This window comes from Erpetoichthys calabaricus, chromosome 2 (genome assembly GCF_900747795.2).
Source record: "Erpetoichthys calabaricus chromosome 2, fErpCal1.3, whole genome shotgun sequence".
Lineage (NCBI taxonomy): Eukaryota > Metazoa > Chordata > Cladistia > Polypteriformes > Polypteridae > Erpetoichthys > Erpetoichthys calabaricus.
The window spans coordinates 265,067,325-265,088,387 of NC_041395.2; the positions used below are offsets into that span (position 1 = coordinate 265,067,325).

Below are 21,063 nucleotides of genomic sequence, written 5' to 3' on the forward strand. Positions count from 1 at the left end.
CTTATCCATGACAGAATCACAGACACAAAGCGGGACACCAGTCTATCCCAGGGCACTTTAACGTGGACACCTACATTATACCATGCCATTGTAATGTCTGCCATTAACTTTGTAAAGTAAAAATGTAACCAGGCTGCATCCCTGGAGCAGTAGAACAGCCATCATCCTTGTCTGTATGGAATTTGAGTCGTAAAGATGAAGCGGCCACCTTTACCTTCATCCCCTGCTGCTGTCTTGTCTGTCATACTAATAATGACCCTTCTATCTCTCCAGTCCACCATTACGTTTTCATAGATTTAGGGTGCATTTCAGACAGCATGACTAGAAAACACACCCTGCCAGGACATGAAGCAGAGTCTTAGCATACTGCAGCCCGGCGCGGTCAAGACGGAACAAGTCAGGAGAAAGTGTTATGAAAGCAAGCCTTGAAGCAGCAGGAGGGAATTGCAGGTAAACAGCTGGATCCTGTGGCGCACTAAGAGTCAGCTGCTAATGGATTCCAGATGCTTCTCTCCGATTCTGCCAAAATTAGATTGCTTCTCCCCCCATACAAATGTGTTGGTACTTTAATCATTGCTTGAAACTAAAAGTGGCCACGCACAAGCTCTAATAAACTTGGGCAGTGCCTGTGCAGTTATGAAACATTTTTATTGGAACTGCGCCCCTTTGCGTTTTGACCTACATTTAAAAAAAAAAAAAGAAAAGTGAAACGTATAGCCTCAGGTGGCAGGGAGGGGGGGGACTGACGAAAGAAGACGTGTGATGGAGGTCTGTCTATATAAGCCGGCTGTTCAAAGGGAATACTAGACCTTCGCTCTTTGCAGGTCCACGGGGAAGCTCTCACTTAGGTAAGCTGCACGGTGACATCTGGGTAGAGGTGAAGAACAAAGTGGGGTCGCCGTGTGCTGCTGACATGACGCTAATGACTGTAATGCTGCACTTTTATTTTTTCCAGATTGGCATTTTGAAAGCCAGCAGGATGAAGTTTGTGATTCTCCTCGTGTTCTGTTACATGGCGAGCTGCTGGGCTCAGCATGACTGCATTGTAGATAACATCCCAGTGATGCAGGACTTTGATAAATACCGGGTAAGGCACTATACTGCTCATCCAGGGGGTCCAATCAGTCTTCGATGCTCTGCCTTAGTGTGGGCTACTTTTGCTCCTAAATTATTAACATTTCTATTTTGGTTGAAAGTTTGCAGGGAAATGGTACGCTGTTGCAAAGAAAGACCCTGAAGGCCTGTTTCTGCAGGACAACATTGTGGCTGAATATACCGTAAACCATGACGGCACCATGGCGGCCACAGCCAAAGGAAGAGTCGAGCTTCTCAAGTAAGTAAAAGTGAAATGACCAAGTGACCTGCGGCTTTATGTGCTGATTTGACCTGCTCATACGTAATTCTGTTTGTATGCTTGGAGCAGCAATTGGGAGGTCTGCGCCGAAATGATTGGCACCTTTACCGACACCCCCGATCCCGCAAAATTCAAACTGAAGTACTGGGGAGCTGCAGCCTACCTACAGCAAGGAGGTAAGTTAGCTAAAGCCTCATGTTTAGGGATGAGACCACACAATTAGGCAGAGCATGCTCGTCTTCCTGCCTTGTGCCCTGTGTTGGCAGGGATTGGCTCCAGCAGACCCCCGTGACCCTGTGTTCAGATTCAGCGGGTTGGAAAATGGATGGATGGATGGATGCTCGTCTTCCATATTTAAGGTCTTGCCAATTATTTCATTGCCAGACATCAGCATTAAGCGTGTTACAGCAGTCTGACGACACCCTAGAGGAATTGAAGTGTCCTCTCCTTTATGGGGGTTGTCACCCTGCACTCCATCCATTGGGCGTACTGTCATCTTAAACTGCAACACTCAGATGTGTGTGGGAGAAGGGCTGGTGTGTATCTGTCAGCCATTACTGCCAGCATCCTCTCTACTTAGTTAGTGCTCTGAGTGACAGGGTTCTAATCACGGCCGCAAAATACGCATGCGCCCCTGAGAGTGTGGACCCCTGGTGACTGGCAGGCACTCCATCATCCGGTTTTGTGATCACCGTTAACAACCACAATATCCGCCACTGATTTAAACAAACAGCTGCTCCCAAATATTACAAAGAAGATAGAAGATGAGCTTAATACTAAATTATCACAGCTGAACACAAAACAATTTTGAGCAGCTCAACAAAGTAGCATCTACAATCAATAAAAAGTCCGAATTAGCAAAAGCTCCCCTAATTCAGTGAGTTCATAAGAAATATAATGATTTACTTCATGAGGTAGAAGTACGTAATAAACAATAGTTGTGCCAAATATTTGAAATATGTGCTTCAATTTAAGTCGTTACAGTTTCATTATTCTCAATTGTAGTTGAAATTTCTCATTTTCCACCCTCTGATGGAGGTCCATAGGGGGTTAGATCCTTAGCAAAGGTTTAAAAATATCATCATATTCGTAATCACCGGCCTTGAAATAGTCTAAAACGATACCCCGCAGGCTTCTGTTTGAAATTTGTCATTTTTACTGTCTGGCGTGGCTCTTAGAGGGCTACATCCACCAATCACACATCAAAAATATGATCACATTCATAATCATCCATCCATCCATCCATTTTCCAACCCGCTATATCCTAACTGCAGAGTCACGGGGGTCTGCTGGAGCCAATCCCAGCCAACACAGGGCGCAAGGCAGGAAACAAACCCCGGGCAGGGCGCCAGCCCACCGCAGCATTCATAATCGGCAAACTCAAATTAGCGTAAACTCATACTTATAATACCAATCCCCATGTTTTTTTAAGTTTAGTGCAAAGGAGTAACTTTGACCCCTCGTATTCCATTAGCGGGTGAAGCCCTGGGGTTAGTTGATGTGGCATGCACAATTTCAAGTCCTTCTCATCATCTTTGCTGAAGACACCTATTGGTTTACTCTTTATCAGATGAGTGTAATGTTCTGCCCAAAATAAAGTCCAGAAATGGCCTCAAATGAGGGTATTTGAGGTCTAGAGGACCAAAAATAGGAGGAACCTGCTGTTTTTTTTTAACAGTTTATTATTCATACCTTTGTTGTAGACAATAGAATATGAATCATTGGAAAAGTAATAAACCAATGGACTGTATAAACACCTACTTCTTCTTCTTCTTCTTTCGGCTGCTCCCGTTAGGGGTTACCACAGCGGATCATCTTCTTCCATATCTTTCTGCCCTCTACATCTTGTTCTGTTACTCCCATCACCTGCATGTCCTCTCTCAGCACATCCATAAACCTTCTCTTAGGCCTTCATCTTTTCTGGCAGCTCTATCCTTAGCATCCTTCTCCCAATATACTCAGCATCTCTCCTCTGCACATGTCCAAACCAACACAATCTCGCCTCTCTAATAACTAAAAATGTACAAGCATTAGTCTGTAATAGCAGAAAAAGTAAACCAGAGAAAAGCAATTACCGCAGGGAGTCTACAAAAGTGCACTATATCCACATGGCACTATAGCTGCACTTCTAGTCGTTTATAACAGCAGGCGAGCTCATTGGGGTGGTCATGTGGTCCACCTAAAGATGCAGGTTGTGCCAATGTGAAGTAAGCGAGTGTCGGTGTCTTCAGTCCTAACCGCAACCACGACATTGCATTTCTATCACACATCTTCATACACAGGATGGAGCTCAAAGGGCTTTACAAGATGTCAAAGAAGTAGTTACAAAAAAATGATCAATTAGGTAAGATAAGGTATAATGAATAAGTAATTTACAATAAACAATTCAATACGCACCTTCATAAAATAGCAGAGTCCCCATCACTGAATATCCTCTCTCATCACATCTTGTCATCCTTGACAGTACTTTATCCTCTCAGTCCCGGTCTGCATATTTCCACTTGCGTAACATTAATGGTATTCGCCCCTCCATCACTCCCCACACCACTGCTATCCTTGTTCATAGCCTTGTCACTTCTCGTCTGGATTATTGCAGTTACCTTTTCTTTGGTCTTTCTCGCAAATCTCTTTATAAGCTTCAACTGGTCCAGAATTCAGCTGCCCGCGTCATTACCAGAACCCCCTCTGTTCACCATATCACTCCCGCTTTGCAGCAGCTTCACTGGCTTCCAGTCAAGTTCCGCATTCAAATCAAAATTCTTCTTCTCTACTTTTAAGGCTCTCCACAACCTCGCCCCTCCATATCTGTCTGACCTCCTCCATGTCGCTATTCCCTCCTGTACCCTTAGATCCTCTTCCTCCATCCACTTGACTGTCCCCTTCGTCCGTCTTACCACCATGGGGAGCAGAGCAACTGAATGCTCTGGAACTCGCTACCATCTGAGCTTAGAAATATTAAGTCATTTTCACTTTTCAAATCTAAACTTAAAACTCATTTGTTTAAGACTGCTTTTTCTCTTTGATTACAATTGCTGTGTCTGATTTTAATTTTTATATTTTAGTTTTCTTTATAATCTGTGTGTTATCTATTGCTCGGTGTCCTTGAGTGTTTAGAAAGGCGCCTACAAATAAATAAAATGTATTATTATCTTCAACTGTGTTTCCTGCTGATGGCCCTCGTGACACAGAGTATTTCAGTTGAGTTTTTATTTATTTATTTTGCATTTGACATTTTCAATGTGTAGGCCGTTCTATTTTATGGTGGCCTTCTTCACATGCTTTACAAAGTTTGAAACACCCGAGGTATTTCTTGGTCACCTGCTCGCTCAGGATTGAGCACCTCTGGATAAACTACTATCACAAAATGGCCGTCTCCTTTTCACCACCGATTCTCTTCCTTGTAATTAAAGCTAAGACACGGAAATGTTCTCTAACAACGTACGACTGCCTGTTTATTTGTTGCACTGCTCAGAATTGGTTGTGGTTGGTGTTCTTAATTTAGTATTAAGCTCATCTTCTCTCTTTTGTGTCTTCTTTGTGATCAGTGTTGCCAGGACTGTCTGCAGCCTCTGTAAGCGGGTACAGAAAATGCTTGTTAAATGCTTCTAAAATTGGAGTTAACTTTTCTAAATTGCACAAATTAGTTTCCAGCTGTAGCAGTTTTTCATGTTATGAAGTGGCACAGTGCTGCTGTTAAGGCCTGGGTTAGAATGCCCACCCACTGGGCACTGCCCAGCTAGAGTCGGTACCTTGTGACTTTGTGGGTTTCCTCCCTCACCCCAAAGGCACACGTTCAGGTTAACTGATAACTTTGCACTGGCCAAGTGGGATAGACTGCCCACCCTTGTGTCATTCCTACAGTACGCCACGTAGCTCCCCCTGACCTGGTCACAGACATTGTGGGCAGCCTTGTGCTGCAGCATTTGGTGCTTCCAGGACTCAAATCGCAGGCCTGTGCCTGTATGGCAGCATGGCTCTGGGGGTACTCTTGTTTCCTTCCAATCCCTAACCATTTTGAACATTGTGTTAAGTGGCAAATTTAAGATCACTGAGCATGTGAGGGTATCTGCAGTGGTCTTGTTCAGGGCTGGCTCCTGCTTAAGTCCAACAGTGGCGTCTGAATGTGTCTGAATGGAAGTCGATGTTCAGTTTGTAAATCTGCAGTAATTACATTAATATGAACACAAAGCACGTGCTGTTTGTGTTATATAATAAAAAATGACATGGCTGCATTGCACACAATTTCAGAATCTAAAGTGGGCCCAGCGTGAGGGAGTGTGAGACCTCCAACTGACTGGCATTCTGTGCCATCCCCGTTCCTGCTGTAAGAAGCAAAAATGTCAGTGTAATCTGAAGGAGTGATAATACGACTCCTTCTTCTTCTGTGCTTCCAAATTCAGCTCTGATCCCCGACAACACAAATGAAATACCAGGGGCTTGTTAATGATAAGAGAACTAATGAAGAGGTGACTGGATGGGCATTCTTGTTTGAGATGTGCATTTTAATTTGATGGAGCAGCAGCAAACAATGACAGGCATTGGGAGAGAAGAGAATGAGCAAGTGTGACGCGAGCAGCCTTGGTGTAAACTGACAGCACTTGGGGGTTGAGAACATCGGTGAACCTATGGAGGTCAGCGCTGCTAACTGCAGTGTCCAAAGCTTCATGTTTGTTTCTTTCTTTCTGTCTTCCGTGCAGATGATGAACACTGGATTGTGGACACCGACTACGACTCCTACGCTGTCCATTATGCTTGCCGCAAGATACACTTTGATGGCACTTGTTCAGACAGCTACTCCTTCATCTTTTCTCGTGATCCCACTGGCCTGCCCCCTCATGCTCATAGGATGGTCCGGAAAGCTCAGGAGAACATCTGCTTGGCCAGGCAATACAGACGTGTGGCTCATAATGGTAAGAAGTGGCTGCTCAGGTGGAAGCAACTGTCTGATTCTTAGGCTCTCATGAAATTCACTTTTCTATTGATGGTGTGCATCGCAGGTAATTTGTCAGGCCATGACCATGAATCAGCATACACTTGAATCATCACTACGTCTAAGGTGGTGCCACCACACTGACCACAAAGCCTTGGTCTGGTTGGTTTCTCTCCTAGAAGTTTCCAGCATGAGTGACAGTGACCTCCAGTGGACTGCCATCCCATTCACAGTCAGGTTCTGACAGGATGAACCCAGAAATCTTCATGACCTAATAATGGACTAAGAAAATTTATTAGTGAGAAGAAATTCCACCTTATACAATAACACAATTCAAATATGGCATTAAAAAACAAACAAGTACAGGATAGAAGACACAGTTAAAAATAATGAACCCAAATACAAAAGGAAAACTGTGACAAAAATTAGACAAGGCCAACTAAAGCGACACTCCGAAGTGAAAACCAGGGCTTGTTTGGCCTCGTCTCTATTTCATTCTGTTTGGCCAGAAAAGACCAAGCTGGCTGAGGCTGCCCAAGACCAGTAAGCAGGTGCCGACGGCAGCCATGAGGCCACTACACACCTACCGTCCATCATTTATTAAGCTCTCTGCGGCTTGGAGGGATTCTCCGCTGCCCCACCATGTACTCTCGTCCATCAATTATCACTTACATAAAACTGCTGTAGTTTGCTGTCTTGTTTTTGTGAATTGTTTTCCCGATTATAACACTTTTATTTCTCCTTTCACTTTTAGGTTACTGTGAACAGCAATAGTAGCAGCAGCAGCAAGAAGTCTTTTAATCATAAATGAAAATATTTTTTAAAAAGCGTCAAAGTGGACTGCTGAATCTGAGACGGCATCTTAACTGAATGTTAAACACGTGTATGAGTTATATAATGGAATCGTTTTGTTGTAAAACACTCACCTAAAATTTAATTCACACTGCAAAAACAAAAATATATATCTCTTGGTATGTACATATTTTACGTGATAAACTTAGGTATCTTTGTTGTAGATTTCTATTAAAATTAAATATATTTTCTCCATTTTGGTTGGTTATCTGTGTAGCACTCTCACCTCACATCCTGGGTCCTCTCTGTGTGGGGGTCATCGCAGTCTCCAAAGACATGCATGTTAGGTGAATTGGGGACACTAAATTGGCCCTGGTTTGCGTTTGTCCTGTGATGGACCTCCACTCAGTCCAGGGTTTGCTCCTGCCTTGTGCCCTGTGCTAGCTGGGATAGGTTCGAGACTCTGCTATGAGCCTGGTCTGGATTACGTGGGTTAGAAAATGACATGACATTCAAGACTCTTGACGGGGTTTCTCTTTAGTTTGGGACTTACATTCAAGGGTGGGAGGGCAGCTGCAATATAAATACTTAACCATAAGGAAAAAAATGAATGTATTCTACAAACGATGTTATGTATTGAACACTCTTGGCTTCAGTCGTGATGTTGGAGGGCGGGGGGCAGTGAGGTTGACTCCATAAAAGTCTTGTAAAAAGAGAGACAAAGTCACAGCTGCTTACATAAAAGTTTTGCATAAAGGAACTGCAAACCGAAGCAACAAAGGAGGTCCTGGGAGCAGCAATGGCAACAATAAGCATTACTGAGAGGGTACAGTACATGAAAGATGGCGGGACCGGGAACTGATTTGAACTTAAGTTGTTGCTCAGTGGCAAAGCTTGCCATGTCAGATTCAAGTTCACATCGTCTTGTTTGCACATTAATTTGAAATTCTTACTTGTGTGTCTCCAATAGACCAGTGAGAGCGACACAATAGCAGCAAGTCAATGAATAACAGAACATCAAAAGATATCAAAGAAATCTCTCTCTCTCTCTCTCTATATATATATATATATATATATATACACACGCACAAAAAACACACGGTGGATTCAAAAATGAATCAAACCCCTTCATTTAGAAAAGCGCCCACCTGTGTATATAAGGTGTGCTGAAAATGATGTCAACTCGATTCGCCACGGGTCAACTCCAGTCAAGCTCAAGACGCATCTGAAGAATAGTCAAAGCAGACAGGATGCATCTGACCACACTGGCAAATGAGTCCATTTAAAATTAAATCTACAGCACAGTAAAATGTAGAGAAAGTACAGAAAGTGAAGGTTTCTGAATCCACAGAATGTGTGTGTATGTATATATATTTATTACAAACAAGATTTATGTATAATGACCAGCGGCAAGGAGGCAGTCAGGAGCAGGGAAAAATATACCACCCTGGTAACTCCATTTAATGAAAATGAAAGTCCAACAAAAAAGTAAGTACAGCAACTACAAAATAATAGGAATAATGTTAAAAATAATAACCTTTCTGGCCTGTTGCTTTTCATAGCAGAGCAGCCAGGAAGGATGGAGCTCATTAGTGACATCACAACCAGCTGTGTGTGCCCTCAATGGTGGGTCTTCTGTGGGCTGTGAAGAGAAGAGGATACCCCTCTTGCCCAAGAATAGTATTACCGTAAATTATTGGGGTGCCAACCAGGACTCTCTGTCTAATATTTCTTTCAAAGTCCAAAAGCTGCATTAAATAAAGATGCACATGGGGGTGCTAAAGCACAAAATAACTCTGCTTTACAGAGGCGTGACCATGGGGGGGGGCTGGGGTGGGCACTGCCCCCCCAGAGACAAGCCGTGCCCACCCTGCGAAATGCTCTGTCTGTCCAATGAAAACTCTGGAGAAGAATAACATTTGATTTTCAAAACTGAGTTGCTTTCCAATCGGCCCGTTTGAATTTGCGGCGTATCCGGCAGTGTCTCCTCCACAGGCACCATGCTGCTCACAGTTCACTTCGCCGCACATTTTTCAGCACGTTTTGAACCTGTTGACCGCATTCTTTAATTAAAACAGCGCGTATGTTCCATTCTTCATTTATTTTCTGGTTGGTAACACCAAAGGCTATGCATAGGTGGCTTATTAAAAAGCAGACATCTTCAGCCTCTGTCCCTTCGCAAGCTGCTGGCTCCATGGTTGAGCCCAGCACCGCTGCTACCAACACAGAGCACAGCACACCCACGTCGGGAACTGAAACTCCAAAAGATGTAGATAAGCCCACACAATCCTCCAGCTCTGCGCCCATGTCGGGTACTCCAAACCTCTGCCTTCAACAAAATATACAGTCCGGTCTGCCTGACTTAAATATGGATAGCCCATCTCAGCCCATTTTAATTAATAATCCCAAGCGCGCATTCGGAAAGACACTCAGATGTTTTAGTGCAAGCTGGTATCAGTCTCGACCATGGCTTGAATATTCTGTTGTCCGTGATGGAAGCTTTTGCTTTGCCTGCCACAAATTTAGTGTTTCCAATTCGGACCACGAGGACATATTCATCAAACACAGTTACACTAATTGGAAAAAAGCTCTAGAAAAAGACGGTGGCGGCTTCCACAAACACGCATCTAGTATCCCGCACGTCAGAGTCATGTCTGCATCACAGCACTCATCATTGGTGTGTCTTCAGCTGCATGCGAAAGCTCTTTCTCTACTTTGAACCGCATTCTCACTCCACTCCGGTGAACAATGCTGCATTTAAGGAAAAGAAATTTAGTCATTCTGGCACATGAGAAAAACATCACAGAAAATCTAGACATGAATGAATTTATTTCAGAATTTGCCAAGAGTAACCGCAGACTAGTCCTGTAGATAATATCCAGGTTAAACACTGGAAACTGATGTCCTGCCTGTCTTGCTCTCATATGTTGTATACATTTGACTTTATTGATATTTACCTTGTAGATGTAGTTCTATATTTGTTCACAAAAAATAATAATACAAGTTCCATTGCCTCTGTTAATTTTATTGAACAATAGGTTATGATTTATGCCACAATTTTTGCTTTTATATGTTATATAAAACTATGTTGTTATTATTATTTGACCCCCCCCCCTACAAAAATGGAGATAGATGGATGGATGGATATTTTTTGCCCCCCCAGACAAGCCAAATGCCCACCCACTCATGATGTTCTAGTCACACCTCTGGTGCTTTATCTAACTGGGATCTCCTCCTGCTGCGACTTCCGGTCAAAGTGAGACGGCATCTTCTGGGGGCGGGCCATTTTTATATGTTTCAGACAAAAAGGGGGCAGGGCTTGATAAAGTGATAGGGGCGTGGTCAGGGTCAACCTCTGAAGACACAAGACAGTATATACATGCATATGTACATATATACACACACACACATTATATACAGTATATATATATATATATTTATTAACAGTATATATGTATATTCACTGTATATATATATTATATATAAACACATTTCATTTTTAGGTCTGATTATTTGGGTGGTTACCTACCAGGTGACGTCCATGCAAAAGTGCATACACCTGACGAGCGCCCCAATAAGAGCGAAACACGTGTCATGTACTCTGTATTATTAGGCAGATACTGTATAACATGTCTCTGATCTGCTTCTCGCAACTGAGAGGACATGGCAGACGTTTGCTGACTGGCCAACCAACCACAAGCATTACCTGGTAGGTAACCACCCAAATAATCATATTGTGATCCAGACCTAAGAACGTAATACTCCAACGTTCACCCTGGCGTGGCGCCGTGTCAGAGGCTACACCTCAGGTGTTGACATTCGAAGTTTAATCCCCGTTAGGGGATGCAAAAGTGTGTACACTTGATGAGCCCCAATAACGGCAAAACATGTCATGTACTCTACGATTTGGCAGATACTGTACAATACTGTATATGCACATATATACATACATACAGATATAAACACACAGAGACAGGCACTAAAGGAAATCCATTTATCTGCCATTTCTATCGACCCATGTACAGTAGTTCAAGGTTATGAGACTTGCCAATCTGCATTAATGTAAAGGGGTTTGGAAAATGAATGAATGAATTTTCTAAAACTTAACTCTTGGTTTAAGGAAACAAGCAATAAAAGCCTTAAACAGTTCATGAGAGGTTTTGTTGTTTTAGGCCATCCAATTATCACACAAAAGCTTTTTTCAGAGACCACCTCAAGGTCCTGGGGTTAGGACTTTTTGCCAATCCCAAGTGCCATGATTTTCTAACATTGCAAACTCGTTCATCAATTTTCAATGAATTTGGGTATTCATTCCACTGTGTCAGAACATCACAACTGTGTCCAATTTCTGTCTAGTCAATCTGATGTGCTGTGAATGGAAACGCTGCAGAAGACTCTGGATAGAATAAAACAAACAAATTAACAGTAAGTTTGAACCCACCATCTTACATAGTGGTGAGTTACCCAGAATAAAGGGTGACTCTATGAAATATAGTCCGTAACAGATCAGCTGCCGACTGAAAATCATCAGAAAAGTTGTATAAACTTCACAAGTTACAGGCAATCTCAGCCCACTCCCATGACCAGCGGTCTCGTAGTCAGACTATTCTGCGACTTGCCCCCACAAAATCAGCCAAGTTTGCCTTTAGTCAAAGGGGCGGGCTCTGAGAGCCGACAGCCAATGAGTGCTCACCCAGAAGAACAATGCATATAATTTAGGGAAGAAGAAGAAGAAGGAGGAGCCATGGGTGTTTTGGACCTTGCAACCAAAAGAGTAGATAGTCTGTCTGATGTGTCATGTTTTATGTACCATGACAGAATGGAAGAGGAATAAAAAAGAAGAAGGGATGAGATTGCAGCTCAACTCACCGTACCTTTAAAGTATTTGTACAGCAACAGTACGTTTAGCAAGCACCATATTGGCCATCAGAAAAAGAGCTGAGCTTGTAATAATTTGGAAACATAAAAACTGTGCTAGAAAGTCACACCCCGGAGTCGTGTAATTTGGCAGGACCGGAGATTTCTATTCATGATTAGATTAGAAACCCCAGTCATCAAGTTTGACATCTCCTCCAGACTTAAGCTGTAATACTCATAACTCTTACCACACCACTCAAATGAAAAAGTCCACCTAAACTAAATAAAGACTCTACCTCCTGAAAAAACAGAGTAAATTTGAGATATTTAATTTTCTTCTGGATTTCCAACACACTCCAATTGTGTAAAATGTATGCAAAGTGCAGAAGGTCCAAAGAAGCACACACGAGCGCAGTTTGTGAAACACATTAAAGTCAAGTCACCTCATAAGGGAATCGATGGACAATTAAATGAGCTTGAACGCCATGGCTCCTTGTCTTAATACGTAAGTGTATGGGGTCATCAGTGAGTATGCAACAGATCAGTGTAATATCAAGGTGGACTTGCTCTGAAACAGGGAGCTTTGTCTTGAAATACGTCAGCCATTCCTAATGGCTTCTTCCAGAAATTTCAAGCCGGGGACTGATCTGCTACTTTGGGCGCCACCTTGTTGGAGTGATGTGCGTCACACTCGGGCCGGCTGCTAACTTCAAGTATCCTCTAAAGGTTGCCAAGATGATTAAACCCCAATCAATCAAGCTTATGTGATCATGGGGCTTTTTATTATAAAATACATCTGAAATGTTCCTTTGCCAATTTCATTTTGCAAAATCTGTCCTAAAGTTGGAATACAAATGAAAAATTTAAAACTCAAAGCCAGAGGTTCCAAATGATGAGGCTGACTCAAGTGGTTGGGCTTTTTTTAGGTTTCCCCACTTCAGGTTATTCGTTCCTGCGGTAGTTGTGGGATTTCTTGAATGTTGACCATATTAGAAATCTTACATCTGGGAACCACCGTAAAGCAGCAAAAAGAACGAAACTGCTTGGCCCTGAAGTGACTGACGCCGTACAAAACCGGGTTGAGAATGGTGCTGGAGAAAGTAAAGACGACAACCCAGAAGAAGAGTGAGGAAGAGACGAGGAGGCCGCTCTGAAAGTTCCGCAGCAGAATCAGAAACATTGTGATGAATATTGGGCTCCAAGTTAGAAAGAAGGAAACCATTAGCAGAAGTAAAGTTCGGAAAAGTTTTAAGTCTTGCCTGGATACCAGAATGTGATTTTCTGTGCGACACTGCAGTCTTTCTCGTGAAGATCTCTTAATCTGCAAGGAAACAAATGACATTTAGATGCTACAGAATGTAACACTATGTGCTAAGATAGACATTCGCACAACAGGCATCTTTAGTAAGAGAACACCAGGACATCAAATAATGTGACACAACAAGAGCAGAAAAACTAAAGGACTGCTGTTTGCCTCCTTCACCCCGCGTTCATTTGTTTGTGAACTTTTCAGTAAGACATGACGCAGCTTTTTGACTCGATGATCACGAAGAGCACATGAGATGTTGTTATCTGCAGCAAGCGAATCGACAGTATAAAACATGAACCGCCCTCGAAGTGCACGATGCCCGTGCTCATTAGCACTTTCTTCAAAGCCTGATGTTACCACTTGGTGGCAGTTTGTACTGGTCAAGGGTTACAACTGAACTCCTTTCCTAATTAAATGGCTGGACATTCAGCAGAACAAACAAATATTTTTAAAATCTATTTTGACTGTACAGTAGACCCCCGTGAAGTTGTGGTTCAGAGTTCACAGCCTCAGCTGTTTGCGGATTTTTCCTTTGAACCTAACTAATAATTGTTAGCGGAAACCGCAGATATCCTCCGTGGCAATACTGTACTGTAGAGAGAACACAAAGCAACCGTAGAGGAAAAAAGACGGCTTGGGATGGTGAAAGTAGCCAATCCGAGAGCGTCATTCATTTCTCCTTGCTGCTGATTGGCTGCTGCCCTGTGGCACATCTCCGGCAGATGTAGCCCAGCATTCCCACATCATAACCAGTTTGGTATCCTTCAATAAGGGCGTGCACAAAAAGGCGACCTTCAAAAGGGCGACCTCAATTGACCGAATGTTTTACTATTCTTGCTTTCGCCTTTTTATACGTTCAATCATTGCCTTTATCTAATAAATTTTCTGTAATAATTTTGTTACGTTTGCCTTTATTCGCTGCGCCCAATTGAGGTCGCCCTTTTAAAGCTCGCCTTTTTGTGCGCACCCTTATTGAATAGAACCTAACCTAACCTAACCTAACTGGCAAAGGGGCAAACAATTTATTTGTGAAGCTTAAAGAGCTTATAGATTTCTACCCCCTTCTTTAACTCCATAATAATCCATGCAAAACGGGCCTATCAACCTTGTGTAGCTCCCTCAAGTGTTTCGCTGACTGTTCTCGTGTTTTTCGTTTTCTTCTTCTTAAAGCCCTTCTAAAGCTTCTGGCAATGAACTGAAGTGCCAGAAGAAGTTTAAGACACTCCAGGAAGAGGTTGAACTACTGGATTTGCTTTGAGAACTAAAAGGTTATGCCGCAGTAGCCACCTGAGGAGCTGTGAATCCTCTGCTTTGTTGTGCAGTCATTATCTTCATTACATACCTTCATCATACTGCACAGCTAATTCATCATCATCACCAATCAATATCATTCATTATTGGTGAGTACCCATACATTTGACTGTATTTTTATTAAATTAAATTATTACCTATTTACCCAACTTATACCATAGAAAACGCACTGGCATGAATTACAGTACATATAGCGGTAACATCGGTATTTTACATTCGAGCACTGCAGGAGACATAGCAGTACAGTACTGTACATTATGCGGGTTTACCTTTACATTCTTTTTTAGGGTAATGTAATAAGCTGAGTTTGAAACGAAATTAAACTGTTTTGGGGGCATTTTTAGGGTATAAAAGTATAAAATAAGGCATTTTTTAACCACATCCAAAATTTGCGTTTTTTCACAATTCGCGGGAGCTCTAGGAATGTAATCCCGCGAATTTCGGGGGGTCGTCTGTAATTGAAATACGAGGAAATGGATGCTGGCTTCAGATAAAAGTGAGCTAAAATAAACTTAACTTTGTAAAGAACAGTTCTTCTCATTGATGCATTCGGTGGTTAAACACATTTATAAAGATAAACACAGTGCACCAGTTAGGAACATTGTAGTAATTCTAAGGGTCTCAGAAGCCATCAACAACACTATTGTTGCATCCACAGGTAAACAATTCAGCTCCGCTTATTTAACTGTCACTGTCACCATAACTTACAGCACTCGTCACCAGTAAGAAATCACTCCAGGCCTCACCCACTCAATTTAATGTCTTCACACAAACAAGTTGGCCGTGACCCCCGAGGCCCCCAAGGAAGAAAGTGGCAGCTTATCCAGTGTGGATAAAGGAGGTCGCCTTCCGCCCCCTGTAGCAAATCAGACTTCAGTCTGTGAGGGGGGGCCCCAGTACAACGAGGGGCTCAACTCACACTCAATCCCAATCACAGCACTAGTTTCACTAGATTCACTCAGGGTAACTGCCCTCCTCTTAGCCACTTGTCCTTCTGGAGACGGTGGTGGAGGTGGAACTTGAAATTGGGACCTTTGGATTACAAAGGAGTTCCTTTAGCGCAGTGACAGAGAAGGCTGCTGTTTAAACCAGTGTCTCAATGGAGGACTAGTGGCTGAGAGGGGGTGTCATCATGAGCAAATTCCATCAAGCAGACACCAATGATGAGCACGTTGTTGCTTGTGCGACTGGTGCAGAAACATGTATAGGCCATGAAAAAAATGATACAGCAGACTGAAATGATGAAACAAAGTAATAACAATACTGCAAAAATTAATAAATATGTCAATGTATCAAATTAAAGAGAAATAAAAATCACAACCTCACATGCAGAATACAAAAAGAACAAGTATCAGTCGGATGAGGCAACTAACTGCACTACAGGTAAGTAGCATTGAATTAGTGAAATGAAGTGTGGGGTCAAGCAAATGGCCGACTGACAGTTGACACTTTAAAAGGTGACACTGGAATGCTAAAATATGACTTGCAGGATGGAAAGGGACAAACAATTTATTTGTGAAGCTTAAAGAGCTTATAGATTTCTACTCCCTCCTTTAACTCTAGAATACCCCATTAATCCATGCAAAACGGGCCTATCAACCAATATGACTTCCCACACCCAAGGTGACATGCAGAAGACCTTCCTTTCTCGAGCCACTGGCACATCATACTGAAGGGAGAGATGCCTCTTCTACCTAATATGGCCTTATGGTGTTTAATGGTGTTCCTGGACACAGACTCCTTTGATGTTTAGATAGATAGATACTTTATTAATCCCAAGGGGAAATTCACATACTCCAGCAGCAGCATACTGATAAAGAAACAATATTAAATTAAAGAGTGATAACAATGTATGTATAACAGACAGACAATATCTTTGTATAATGTTAACGTTTACCCCCCCGGGTGGAACTGAAGAGTCACATAGTGTGGGGGAGGAACGATCTCCTTAGTATGTCAGTGGAGCAGGAAAGTGACAGCAGTCTGTCACTGAAGCTGCTCCTCTGTCTGGAGATGACACTGTTTAGTGGATGCAGTGGATTCTCCATAATTGATAGGAGCCTGCTGAGCGCCCGTCGCTCTGCCACTGATGTCAAACTGTCTAGCTCTGTGCCTACAATAGAGCCTGCTTTCCTCACCAGTTTGTCCAGGCGTGAGGCGTCCTTCTTCTTTATGCTGCCTCCTCAGCACAACACTGCGTAGAAGAGGGCACTCGCCACAACCGTCTGATAGAACATCTGTAGCATCTTATTGCAGATGTTGAAGGATGCCAGCCTTCTAAGGAAGTATAGTCTGCTCTGTCCTCTCTTGCACAGAGCATCAGTATTGGCAGTCCAGTCCAGTTTATCATCCAGCTGCACTCCCAGGTATTTATAGGTCTGCACCCTCTGCACACAGTCACCTCTGATGATCACGGGGTCCATGAGGGGCCTGGTCCTCCTAAAATCCAGCTATTTTGTTTTGCTGGTGTTCAGTTGTAGGTTGTTTGAGTCGCACCATTTAACAAAGTCCTTGATTAGGTTCCTATACTCCTCCTCCTGCCCACTCCTGATGCAGCCCACAGTAGCAGTGTTGTCAGCGAACTTTTGCACATGGCAGGACTCCGAGTTGTATTGGATGTTTAGTGGAGGTTTCTTCCACAACAGACTTTAAGAACATTTATCACCCCCCCCCCTTCTTAAAAGCATGTGTTAAACTGATCCACCCCTCCATTTTCTGAAGTTAACCAAAAATCAAACCATCTAAAACTTTGTATTGCCTGGAATTTGAGGGAAGATTACTGGTGGTAGCTCCATTCTTATCAACGCACCTGCCATACAGTTTACCACCACAGAAAACAACAAATTGAGGGTGGTTAATAACATTAAGTGTTAATTAAAAGTAGCATCTTGAAATGTGTTAACATTAACGGAGTATACTTTATTGTAGATGTTTCCAAGTGCTTCAGTTGAAATTTCTATTCTAAATAAATGCTAATATTCGATTGGAGTATGAATTAGACATAGGCAGTTTATCATTTGATTGATATCACTTTATAATCCGTCACTGGCAAGGTATCGGTCAGATGAGGGGAGAGTGTAGGGAGAAGGCCGAGAAGTGGGAGACAAAGGAAAAGACCAAAACTGTAAGGACGTGAAAGGGAGAGGCCTGTGAGCCCAGGCGACTCCTTACTGGTGACACAATTATACCATATGAAGGAGTGCATAGGATACACCTTGATGTCTGCTCAGAAACTGCTCGTCCTCCCTGAGATGGCTATGGAATTCAAACTCAATGTTTTGGAATAACAGGCCACAGAGACAAGTATGTAATCTTGCATATTATACATATATCCACAACCCACATACGTGTCTGTGGCGTCCTTGTCCAAGTCATAATTGTATCTGCTGGTCTAGTGGTTAAATCTAAGCGTGGAAATACTGTAACACCTAAATAAAATGACACAAAACAATGTAACCGCAGTCCACAATACCTACAATGTGCTTCCTCAAGGGTGTCATTCTCAACAAGCCCATTCTAAGGCATTCATTGTATGCACTAATATAATGCATTGCATTTTTCACTCCAACAGATGGTACATGCAATTGACACTATAAGTGAACAAAGAAAGTTTTAAATAGAAAAAATAATAAGGGGGGGGGGGCTGATAGAGGAATTATTAATTGCATTGGAGATCAGTGAGTGTCATACAGGAGTGTTTGTTTTACAGCTGTTAACGGATTTTATTATTTGTGGCGCAGTGGTAGTGCTGCTGCTTTGTAGTAAGGAGACTGTGGAGGATTGTGGGTTCGCTTCCCGGTTCCTCTCTGTGTGGATAGCGCTTTGACTACTGAGAAAAGCGCTATATAAATGTAATGAATTATTATTATTATTATTATTTTCATGACTATGGGTGAAATGGTGGTACAGTGGTAGCACTGCTGCCTTGCAATAATGAGGCCACGGTTCACATCCCAAGCCCTCCCTTTGTAGAGTTCACATGGGCTTCCTCCTGTAGTCTACAGCCATGCAGGTTTGGTGGATTAGCAATGCTAAATTGTGTCTGTCGGTGCAGGCTCACCTTGTGATGGACTGGCGCCCTGTTCCTGCTTGGGATAAAGTAGGTTTAGAAGATGGTGGATTTGCAGGACTTATTCCTGCTCTCATTTTGCTTCATTAATGATGAGGGCAGATCTTGAATGAGATTTTATCTCATTTTTTCTTTTTCAGTTTTCCTTTATTAGGTGACAGTGTTAGTTTGTGTGTTGCCTTAATTATACAGCACTTGTTACAGTATTCTCAATTGTAGTGCTAATGTTTGTGATGTGCAAATTTATTACTACACACTTCACAAAGGATGGTACACTACAAATGATGAACCTGAATATACCCGATACTGCCAGACAGACAGAAAACAGCTTCTATAATAGGCATATATAGACAGATAATGTATGTCTGCTATGAAAAGTGAGAATTTGAGAGTAAAAATGATTTGACATATTGTAAATATTACATTTACTAGACAATGTCAGCACATCGTCTCACTAATTTCTAATAGACCTTGAGTGTTTATGATTTATGAACTGCATTGAATTTGTGGGCACAGTGTTGCCAATTTCTGAACAAGCCCAGTTGAGCATTATGGAAGCCTAAAGTCTATCCTGGCAGCTACAGACCATTGATGAGGTGACGGTCCACTGCAAGGCACACTTGTACAAATTCCCAACTAATGTAACATGCAAGTCCGTGGAATGTGGGCAGAAGACCAGACTACTTGGAGAAGACCGGCACAGATAAAGACTGAAAAGCCAATCTACAGGAGACGACAGGCAGCAGTGCCAACTACTGTGCCCCCCACCACACCATGATAGGCTTACTTTATACTTAGTAAATGTAGACAATTACCTGCAAAATCTTGACATAGCTAATAATGATGATTAATCCGGGAATCACAAAATCCAGGCTGGTAAATGTAATTTCCCAAAAAATTTCTCCTGGCACATTTGGCCACATCATTGTACAAATCTGCACTTTCTGTTAAAAGAAACAAATAAGAAAAGATTAAGACAAAATTAATATAAAATGGAGCGTGTGGGTACGTTTTTAATGCCACCGATCCACTGCAGAATCACAGTCAGCCGACTGGCAGCTCTAAACTGGCCCAGCGTGGTGTGCCTTATGACTGATTTGCCGTTCAGGGGTTTCAAAACACCCCATTCAGTTTCGTCATCTTGCCCTACTTTCTGATCAACCACATAAATAAACATTAAAAGGAAAAGGAGGAAAAAAAATACACCCAAAGGGATGGAAAGAAATCTGGACAACAGTTTAGAAACATTTGATGTAAAGGAAACGACAAACCAAGGGGGCCTAATTGGCCTGTTTATTCTTCAAAAACTCATCTTTACAGTGCTGTAGACCCCTGGGTGACGGCCCCCCTCTCTGCTGTGGGACTTGAAAGCCGTTAGAGAACACGAATAGAGGAAGTGGACAACCAGGATGCCAAATCTCGTTCAAATAAATGACATGCCAACCATCACAGAAGGCAGGCAGTACAACAGGACACAATTAGGATCAGGCAGTGGGTGAACACTATGGCAGTTGTAGTCATATAGAAACAGCCATTCATCCATTTTCTAAGCCCCCTGTAGTGCAGAGAAAACTGTGACCCTGAACAAACATCTGCATGGGGGGGCACCACTCCTTCAGCAGTCACATTCTTTACAACCGGTCAGTTTAGAGTGGCACCTCGGCCACACAGCGTCACTGAACTCTAGGAGAAAAGCAACTAGAAATACACAGCAACAGAACACATAAGAAAGTATTATTTAATGGCTAATATGCAGTTCAGCAAACACGGACCCTCGCCATCACTGAGACCCTTAAAAGTACCATATTATCAGTGCTTACCTTGCCATGAACTGTAACAGTAATCACATGGAAAAACAAGCAGAATGGCAGAGAGGTAAAAGCTGAAGACAGCCAAATAAAGGCTAGGGCACTCAACACAAACTTTCCATTAAACACTGGCACCAGCTCAAGGTGTAGGATGGCATGCATTCTTTCCAGGCTGATGGTGGCTAAGGTGGTGATTGTGACACAGGCACTGATACTCATGACATAGAAGAGCAAGTGGCACGCTGGGACCCCCAGTATCCAAGACTCGGTCCAGCGGACACTGATGATGAGAGGAATTGCGCTGACAAAGAGGAGGTCCGCCACAAACAGGTTCAGCACAAAGCAGTGTTTATTCACCAGCAGCCGGCCCCTGACAAGCAGAGCTATGGCGCCAAGGTTCCCAACGAGTGCGAGCAGAAGCACAAAACTGAGGGTCAGAGTTTCCAAGGAAGTGACCAAGATCCTCTGTGTTGTCTTGAAGTCAGAAAAAAAATAAAAATATGAAAAGTTGCCAAAGTTCAGAAACGGAGAGGAATGAGGTTTCATTTTCAACCCCTAGAAGGCACATCAATGAAGAGCCCAGCATTAATTAGGGCAACGGCACCCACAATGGCAGCGCATTGCTTACTTAGT

The 21,063-nt window shown here is 42.7% G+C and overlaps 2 protein-coding genes across 2 annotated transcripts; one reads left to right on the forward strand and one right to left on the reverse strand.

The window, feature by feature from the left end:
• The first annotated feature begins 698 nt into the window (after window positions 1-698).
• On the forward strand, window positions 699-7,098 carry rbp4 (retinol binding protein 4, plasma). Its single transcript, XM_028795477.2, has 6 exons — window positions 699-848; window positions 956-1,087; window positions 1,197-1,333; window positions 1,424-1,530; window positions 6,052-6,264; window positions 7,039-7,098. The coding sequence occupies exons 2-6, from the start codon at window positions 980-982 to the stop codon at window positions 7,056-7,058; spliced, it is 585 nt and encodes a 194-aa protein (XP_028651310.1). The 5' UTR covers window positions 699-848; window positions 956-979; the 3' UTR covers window positions 7,059-7,098.
• Window positions 7,099-12,710: 5,612 nt separating this feature from the next.
• Window positions 12,711-21,063, reverse strand: LOC114645587 (free fatty acid receptor 4-like). Its single transcript, XM_051923759.1, has 3 exons — window positions 20,442-21,063; window positions 19,438-19,571; window positions 12,711-13,254 (listed from the first exon to the last, which is right to left on the reverse strand). Exons 1-3 carry the CDS (start codon window positions 20,974-20,976, stop codon window positions 12,871-12,873), a joined length of 1,053 nt encoding a protein of 350 aa, XP_051779719.1. The 5' UTR covers window positions 20,977-21,063; the 3' UTR covers window positions 12,711-12,870.